The 9,870-nt window shown below is 34.7% G+C and overlaps 1 protein-coding gene across 2 annotated transcripts; it reads left to right on the forward strand.

Moving 5' to 3' along the window:
* Window positions 1-7,856: 7,856 nt before the first annotated feature.
* On the forward strand, window positions 7,857-9,870 carry LOC149719817 (uncharacterized). 2 transcript variants are annotated; one of them, XM_089861801.1, is made up of 6 exons: window positions 7,857-8,046; window positions 8,584-8,674; window positions 8,769-8,883; window positions 8,990-9,131; window positions 9,196-9,427; window positions 9,508-9,870. In XM_089861801.1, coding segments are annotated over exons 2-6 (495 nt in total). In that variant the 5' UTR covers window positions 7,857-8,046; window positions 8,584-8,672; the 3' UTR covers window positions 9,512-9,870. The 2 variants fall into 2 exon arrangements, with proteins under 2 accessions (XP_089717927.1, XP_089717923.1); XM_089861797.1 differs by lacking the exons at window positions 7,857-8,046; window positions 8,584-8,674 and having other exon boundaries at window positions 8,743-8,883.

Here is a 9,870-nt window from a genome sequence, read left to right on the forward strand (position 1 = left end):
CTTGGAAAGTGATAAACTTGTCCATGCATGACGTCATATGGTCAGTGGCGCCGCTGTCAATGACCCATAACATTTCTTTGCACGCGTTCAATTGCCTTGTCACAGCTAACGCTTCATATCGAGCTTGACATGCTCGTTTCTTACTTGTTTCAGTATTTATGGCGCACGCAGCTTCTTGTTTCTTATAATGCGGCATAGGTTCTTCTTTGTCGCAATTCCGTCCAATATGCCCGAATTCTTGACATTTATTACAGCGCAAGTTAGCGTGTACTTTATCTTCCTCTTTCGATTCATACTGTCCAGATTTTGTTTCATTGGTCTATAATTTGACCTACTTCTTCCTCTGTAATATGAACCTCTGTATCCTCTATTCCAACCTTGTGTTGCTAAGGCTTGTGGGCTCTCAAAATCTTTGCCACTTGATTCGTGATACTTTGTTTTGTTAACTTCAATACGTCGTTCTTCTTCAATCAATTTTGCCTTTAGAGTCTTCATATTTAAGTCCATTTTGTCATTCGGTAAGCTTCTAGCCAGAAATTCGTACTCTTTTGGCAAACCCAAAATCGCAAAACCCGCTAACATGACTTCTTGAAACTGAAAACCTGAGTTTTTCACCTTGTGATACAGTGAATTTCTTCTCGTAAGAGAGTCTCCGATTGACTCTTCAGTTTTCTTTTCAGTATTGACAAATTCCTTCAATAAAAGTAATCCATGCATTGTATCGTAACTAGTGTGAATGCTTGATAGTGTGTCCCACACTTCCTTAGCCGTTCCACATTCCGATATATCATCTAGGCTTTCATCGTTGACAATCAAATATAGTATGGACTTAGCTTTGTTATCACGTGCATTCTGAGCATCTGTTATATCTTCCTCCTCTTCATATCCAGGGTCGATAACTTCCCAACACCCTTTTGTTTCCAACAAGCCTTGGGCTCGCATATACCAATGTCTATAGTTCTTGGAGTTTAACTTTTCTATTTTATACTCATCTCCCATGTTTGCTTGTTGTTGATATATTCAAAATTTGACGTATGGCTCCGAGTGCGAACCTTGTTTCGTTCTACTCTAGCCGACTCCGAGTGCGAACCTTTGTTTCGTTCTACTCTAGCCTTGGCTCCAGTGAGGTAATATTATTTTCAACGAAATTCCTACGCGCTTCTCTCCTACGGAGTATTTACTTTAATTTTTCGATACTTTAGCGCAGTGGAAGCGTGCTGGGCCCATAACCTGTTATTAGTTATTGTAGGATAGGTCGAATAATAATAATACGTTTCTTAACCATATAAAGAGTTGTTTTTAATAACATAAAGAGGACAAGTCAAGTGACTAAACAAAAAAGGTTTTACATGTAATAGTTTGTAGAGATGGCGCTACTGGCGCTACATAGTAGTTAGGAAGCTTAAACCCGCGAAGTTTTGACACGATGCATATCAATGCCTAACACTAATAGCAAATGACAAAAGCTTTCATACTCTTACCGAAATCGAATCAAACGAGCAAGTTAACGAACCAGAACCTGAAGATCTAATTTTAATAAATAGCGTAAGCTCTACTCAAAGTGCTTATTTTGATGGCGACCTGTCTTCCAAAAGTCCTTTTGTAAAATACACAAGAAATGGGTCTACCACGATTATTAAAAAACCACGGCACTGTGGTTACTGCACGAGCCCGATAGGCTGTTCAACGATCGGTCCATAAGGGTTCGTTGCCCTTCGGTCAGAAATGATCATAACTATGCAGAATCAAAAGACTGTGGTATACGCAAAATATCCTTAATCAATGTGGGCGATTTTTGCGCATTTTCCTTAAAAGGCGAATATTATTTAGGCCGGATGCTACAGTTTTCCTATTTGCAAGGAAAGTCTAAATTTGACCGTACTTACTGTAGCGCGTACGTTAACATAAAACCTCCCCCTAAAAGGTCAGTCGGTGTTCTGTGTAACTGGTTTGTTTTAACAGATAAATCGGACAGATGCCTTTTTAAATTATCAGTTAAAACGTCATTTATGGACTTCAAAAATTAAATATGTACTGTCTCGCGCAACCTCTTGGAATTCACCAATGAAGGCATTTCTATTCCAGTAGAAGTCTTAACACTAGTCAAAGAATTGCAGTGAGTTGAACTTCACGGTCATCATTGGTCATGAGGTGTTACATTCTTTTTCAAATTCAAATAGAAATGTGTATTTTAATATTGAAATGTTTTAATTTACTCTCCCTTGATATTCCTAAGTACTGAGAATTAGTCGTGTAACGATTAGATGAAAAGTTAAAATAATTGAAATTTGTCATACCACATGAATTTGTTAAAGTCAATAATCTAAATAAAATCTAAGATAGATTAAAACAACCCCATATGTTTCGGAACGTTGATTTTCATTCATATAATAACTATAAGTTCATCTAAGAGGATGATTAGCTTATGGAATATTTGAATCATTCAAATCGAATTGTAATTAACGAACCTTGTTAAATGAAGAAAATCATATACATAAGCAAGGCACACATATATTACTAAAATCATCAATATATCAGTCAAATCCATATCGTCTTCCTAATCACATAATATTAAGAACATATGACTAAGTCATTTAAATCATCAAAGTTAACAAAATCATTTAAATCATCAAAATTAACAAAATCATTCGAATCATCATAATCAACTAAATCATTCAAATCAACTAAATCATTCAAATCAACTAAATCATTCAAATCAACTACATCATTCAAATCAACTAAATCATTCAAGTCAACTAAATCATTCAAGTCAACTAAATCATTCAAATCAATTAAATCATTCAAATCAACTAAATCAAACAAATCAACTAAATCATACAAATCAACCAAATCAAACAAATTATCCAAATCCCTACCAAATCCATGAAATCGATTTCAAATAATCCAAATCAACTAAATCATCCAAATCTTTCAAATCATCCAAATCAACTAAATCTTGCAAATCTCTACCAAATCAACTGAATCATTCAAATCTCTACCAAATCAACTGAATCATTCAAATCTCTACCAAATCAACTAAATCATTCAAATCTCTACCAAATCAACTAAATCATTCAAATCTCTACCAAATCAACTAAATCATTCAAATCTCTACCAAATCAACTAAATCATTCAAATCTCTACCAAATCAGAGTTACCTAAAGAAATAGTTATGTCAGAGCTAACCGAAGAAATGGTTATTTTATGCCTTTGGCAGTATAAAATTTTTCTTTCGTCAATGAAGGGAGGGAGAGTGAACGTGAGAGAATTGTGGTGAGGTGATATTTTTCGTTCGTGTATTTTAAAAGGATGGGGATTATAATAGTATGTTTAAGCATTGCATTTAATTGTACAGGTAAGGTTAAGCTTTGTGAATTGTGGTTTACGTTTGCTCGACGATGGTCCTATATTTTTCTGGCTGGCAGAAGACAAGTTCCCGTAATAGCAACCGCGATTCCATAAAACAGTGGTGTTGTTCAAAACTGCTTTTTTCGTAATAGCGATTGCTGTTTTGGGACAATTCTTAACCCTTACCTATTAAGTAGAACAAGATGATCATAAACTAACCTAACCTTATCTGACCTAATACTATTCGGGTCAAGCTAGTCTTTTTGTACAAGCATTTGAGTAGTAACAATAAGAATAACTTTGTAGAAAATATCCGATAGCTGCTTAAATGTCATGATTATTTTTCTTTTTGCTAATTTTGACTCAAAAGTTTTCATGTTGGTAATTTACTAACTAGTAGTTCAATAAAAATCAAAAAAATCAAATAAATCAATAAAAATCAAAGAAATCAACAACCCTGCTTCTCGGTTGTACTGCTGTAAAGCGAGGAACACACATGCGTAAAAGTTCGACAGAAACGTAAACTGAAACGTAAACGTACAAACAACTTCGACGTAAACGTACTAGAATAGAGAGTTGAAATTGTCTCAACTTTTTCCGTCGTATAACATTTTACGCTAAGCTCCAGCCAATCAGATGCTCGGATCCGTACGATTTTTTTGGCAAAAATGGAAGAGAAAAAAAGCAGATCGTAGAAGAGCGCTGATTTGGGGCAATTTTAGGGAAGGTTAGAAGTTTTCCATATCTTTTTGACAAGTTTTTTTTTATTTTAATGATATGATTTTCGAACAAACCATTGGTGTGGAAATCCCTTCATAGATAAAGCCTAGATGATGGTGTCGCCCCATATCACCCAATCTCATTTGTCCCAATCAGAAGAATTTAACCCAAGTCATGTATTCCTGATTCACCCAAATGTATTTCTCCCAATTCCCGTTTGCCACAAAAGGCGATAACACAGGAATTTGGCACTAATAACATACCCGTTTTATTAATTCGTATTTTCCATTAAAAAAGCAATATTTTAAAATTATTATATAAGAGACTGTTGATCAGTGTAATTTATTAAATATGGAAGTCGAATGGCTGAAAACTTCGAAAGGAAAATGTGCCCCGTAATTCTGAGGTTAGGTTAGGTCTGGTTTGGTTAGGTTAGGTTAGGTTAGGTTGGGTTGGGTTGGGTTGGGTTGGGTTGGGTTAGGTTGGGTTAGGTTAGGGTAGGGTAGGGTAGGTTAGGTTAGGTTAGGTTAGGTTAGGGTAGGTTAGGTTAGGTTAGGTTAAGTTAGGCTAGGTTAGATTAGGTTAGGTTAGGTTAGGTTAGGTTAGGTTAGGTTAGGTTAGGCTAGGTTAGGTTAGGTTAGGTTAGGCTAGGTTAGGTTAGGTTAGGGTAGGTTAGGTTAGGTTAGGTTAGGGTAGGTTAGGTTAGGTTAGGTTAGGGTAGGTTAGGGTAGGTTAGGCTAGGTTAGGTTAGGTTAGTAATATTTTATAAATCATTTAACTATGGTACGCCTTTTCCAAAATATTGATGTTTAGCTTCATTTACTTCTCAAATAATAAGTTAATTGGGATAGGCGATCTGGGAATTGGGTTGAATGGGAATTGGGTAAATGGGAATTGGGTGTTTTTAATTGGGTGAAATGGGGGGTAACCTCGATGATTATTATTATTATTATTGATCACGTGATTTTTGAGCTACATAATATTCCTCAGTTTCCTCTCCCTATTATAAATTCTCTCTGCCCTGATTGATATCGTTATGCAGACTTTCAATTTCCCTCCAAAATATTTTTCTCTTATATTTCCCTGGCCTTATAGGTCCATTTTCAATTTCTCTGACTTTTCCGGCTATTCCAGGTAGTGCACGAGCCCTAGCGAACCTTTTTTAATCAAGGACTTTAGTTTCACGTGTTCTTAAATAGCATTTTCCAATTTCCTAAATAATGTTTTGTTTTTCTGTGTTTTATGAATGTAGAGCCATTAATCTAGTTGAAAATGGTCTCATGACACGTGATATTGAAAGGAGTTCGGAAAACTATCATCGTTGCCTCCAAAATATGGATGAAGAGGGAGTTATCCAAATCCAACTTGGCCATGTGTTTGGCATCTTTATTTTTTACTTTAGTGGACTGTTCTGCGCGTGTGTTTTCTTTGTGGAAATAGAATGTAAAAGAAAATTGTTGCGAAACGGTCGCTGTAATTAAAAAAATCCGATCAGGGATTTTCTTCTTATACCAAATCCGAATCAAAATCTCTATGCCCCATATATATCAGTTTTTTGCAAAAATTCCAATCATAACCAAACTTAATTTCAAATTGCAACAGCCATATTAATGCATGTATTCTGTATAAAGCAACGGCTTTTTTGTATACAAATTTGTCTTGGAAAATGCTCCACCCCAAAACATCCCAATCCACAAACTTTCAACCGATTATACTGATGTATATAAATTAGTTCATTACATCCATTGAAAGAACTGTACATTTTTAGATTAAGTCAGTGGATTTCTTGGAAAACGGCGAAGTGAAAACTTAGCTAATATCATGCAAGTTTAATAAAATATCAGTCGGTATAGTTAAAGGAAAAGTTCAGATAAGATAAAATTATACCTTAAAAGAACGGTGTTTTTCTAAATATAAATGGAAAAATATATAAAAATAAATCAACTCTTATTCTACAAGTCAAAAAGCATTTTATCAAAGGAAAGCTTCAGTTAACATAACATTATACCTTTAATAGAACGGTCTTTTGCTAAATATAAAAGGAAATAGCTTGAATAAAAAATTAAATGATCTGTTATTACAAATTTAATTAACATTTAATTAGTCTTAAAAACGAGAACTACTGCGCCACCCACCATTGCTTTAGTGGCGTCTGCTAAATCGAACCATTTACCCATACGGGATTGGTCGAATTCTCACAGGGCAAGGTAGGTAAGGGTTTATTTATTATCATGGCGGCGGATTGGAAAAATCTTTCTTAGTACGCGCCTACTACTTATGAGTAACACTCGTGCAAATTTTCAGCCTTTTTGAATTGCGCGCAGACTGTAGCACTACGGTCTATGAAAGTATTGATTGAGATTAAATATACAAAGGTATGTTTCATGTACTTGAACTAATATAGCTGACCGTGTTTAACAGTTTTGTTTCTTTTATAACCTTTAAAACTATAGCTAACATTTAGCATAAGAAATTATTGATTGGCTGTTCTAGGTAGGGTAAGTAAAGGTTTAATTCTATTACTAAATTAGATTGTTTTTCCTTATTACACTTTTTCAAGATTGCGCGGGAGTTTTTCTTCTCCTGACTACACATATATAATTATTTCCGGGAAAATAAGGTAACGCGTTCTTGATTTCTATACGGCTAGTTTTTAGTGAAATTGTTCCAGTGAATTCTTCTTTACCATTTAGTTTCAATGAACAAACTAGTTCTTTCATTTTCTAAAGTTAAACGTTGAGTCATTGAAGAAATGTCGAAATTATTTTCTAAAAACAAATTGGTTTAATTTAGTTAAATTTGTCTTTGCTGAGCTTGGGTGTTTATGGGAATTCTGAAACGTTTTGGGACAGTTGGCCACAATATACCATGTAGTATAACCTAAAACATGAATTGAGGTAAATTCTTTCTTTGAGGTTATAGATTCACAGAATAATCTAGTGATTTCCTTTCTTTTGGGGATAAAACTTAGTGAAAATAGACCAGCTTAAAGGATTTCTTATCTTACAAGGATCATCAAAACTCTAGGATTAATAATCTAGCAGAGAAATTAATTTGTGTTTGAGAACGTGTCATGATGGTTTTGATCGTTCGTTATATCTTGTGAAATGTTTTCGGTAAAAGCTACAGTAAAAATAGAATTATTCACGCTTTCAATCTATGAGTCAAGTCTGAACACGCGTAGGAAGTCACTAACATCCGTCTGAAAAGAATAATAATTTTGTACCGTTCAACTAAAATGGGTTTGTCAACATTACCAATCATCAATCATACGCTTCTTGCTGCAGTGGGCAAGGTAAGCTCTTAATTAAATATATTTGAAATTAATTGCACTTAGTTATTAATGACTTGATCTTCAAACTACCTACGCATCGAACGATATATCCCCATAAGTTTCCCGATAACCAGGGCTGGAAGGTTTTCTCCAGGGTTAAAAGCGTCCTGGGGAAAAAAAAATCCCAGTGGCGAACTGGTATTTAACTATTCCTTTCAAAAAGAAAGACATGGCGCGTTTTATCGTTTTAGACTTAGTTTTGGAATCTTTTTAGTTTAATTTTGGATAAATGTATCTCTACTATAAATGAGTAAGGAGCGCGTCACTTGGGGTATATTTTTTGATTATTATTGAAATTAACTGTCAATCAATTAATTTTAATTTTAAAAAAACTCTCATTATAGTTAATAGTAATTTAACAAGCTTGGAACATACATAGGATGCCTCATATCTGTGTTCTAAGACAGTTTTGAAAGAGTGGGAAAAGCGCGAACCCTGTTAATAACATGTAGCCTAGCTTTGGTTATAAACCTTTAGGAGTTATTGTAATAAAATGCTGGTGATATCATACGTCTGAAAATAATTTTGTTCAAATAGTGGACACCATGGATTTCCTACAAGAAAAATTAAAATGGTGAAATATTTGCTATACAAGGAGCAATGGTATATCTTTTGGAATATTTTGCGAAAAGACTAAAAATAGGGTATGTTTTTTTAAATAACCAGGGATAGATTTAATTTTAGAAGTAGGAATGGAGAACAGAGTAATCTGGGTGCGCGCCATAGTCCCGGCCCCTTTCCACGGGACGGGGGGGGGGGGGTATGAAAGAAGAGATGGGTCATAAGGACAGAGGTAAAATGGAATTACGTATTTTTCGCCGTACCCGTCAGCAACGTCATAAAAACGAAGTTTAAGTGAGCCAATAAGATAATTTGAACTTTTCGTTAGGTGTTGGAGGGAGGGGCTCTATACTGGGCTATGAGTGGGACTGAAGTAAATACTAACCGTTCTCCATTCCTACTTTTAAAATTAAATCTATCCCTGAAATAACTAACGCCTTGAAAACTTAAAATTTCCCCATAACAATATAAAAAGCGAAAACAAATATTTCAATAGAGTATAATCCGATATTTTTCTAATGTTCAGCTAAACAGCAATCTATTCTATAAAATCTAAGAATTCTATGATTTTCATTACAAAAGCATATTACCCGACTCACAATTTCCAAATTACATTATAGATTTGTTTACGTTGTGGAACCCAACGGGATGAGGGGAAACCGACTTCCAAATGATTCATTTAATGGTATGATTGGAATGGTACACAGAAATGTAAGAGCCATGTCTTCACTTGCCGAGGCAAACTTTATCCATGAAACTGACGAAGTTTAAACGCTGTCGGTCCGTTCACTATGGATTATTTTAGGTTTTCAGTCGTAGATTTCACGAGTCCTCTAAACATGAATTATTTATCAATTCTCGTGGGGAAACAAAGTCACAAGCATCCACTTTTTCCATTTTTAATAGTATTTAATGGAACGGTAAGCAACTTTTCTTAAACTGCCAAAAATGCAAGGGCAAATTTGGCAATGACCTTGTGCACTGAGATACCAAAAATAAACATGTCAGATTTGCTTCTTTTTTCAGTTCTGGCTCGTTCTATTTTTGCTATTACTCGCGTGCATCTCATTCTACGCGATGATTGGTCATAACGCAAATCCGAGGTCAACAGTAAAAAATTGCTTTATAAAGGCATTTATGGTGTTTATGGCGCCCCTGTTAAACACATGTAAGTGGTTAATTTCCGTTATTTAAATTTGACTTTTAATTCAAATTATGGTAAACATATTAAGGTTGTCTGGAGTTCGAAATGGAAGGAAAAAGACGGAGTCAACGAGTTTTAATGACCTATTGGAAATTGGGTTCACGATTCATATGTTTGGCGCTCTCGGCTGTCTTGCTTTCCGCTATAATCGTCACTAAACCAGGAGATTTCATTAAAACATTTAATTATAATGTTTTTATATCTGAGTTTGGCTCTATTTTAAAATCATTAAAACTAATTGAACGAACGGAAAAGTTCAGGTAACATAACAATAGCCTTTAAAGAACGGGCTTTTTCTAAATATAATATGAAAAAAAAATGATATCTTATTATAAAATAGTTAGGAATTAATTAGTCTTAAAAACGAGGACTACTGCGCAGCCATTGCTTTAGTGACGTCTGCTAGCCAAAGCCCCTGAATTCTCATAGGATGGGTGAGGTACGGGTTAGAGGTTTGGTTTACCTTAAAACTCCGTTCCTTTAAAGTATCATTTTTCGTTACCTAAACTTTTTCTTTAATTCTTTAAAACAAGAGTATGGCTACGCAAGTGGTCAAGGAGAGGAGGATAAACTTTTTACTTGTTGATCTATACCACTGTAATAAATTTCCGTTTATGCAGTTTAGCAACATACCAGAAGTTAAAAGAATTTGGCGAAAAATTCAAAAAAATCCAGCGGAATCACTCTTGCCATATGAAGTTCT

The sequence above is a fragment of the Phalangium opilio genome, unplaced genomic scaffold, assembly GCF_054372755.1.
Source record: "Phalangium opilio isolate 3A_F unplaced genomic scaffold, DU_Popi_V2 ptg000002l_1, whole genome shotgun sequence".
NCBI classification, from domain to species: Eukaryota; Metazoa; Arthropoda; class Arachnida; order Opiliones; family Phalangiidae; genus Phalangium; species Phalangium opilio.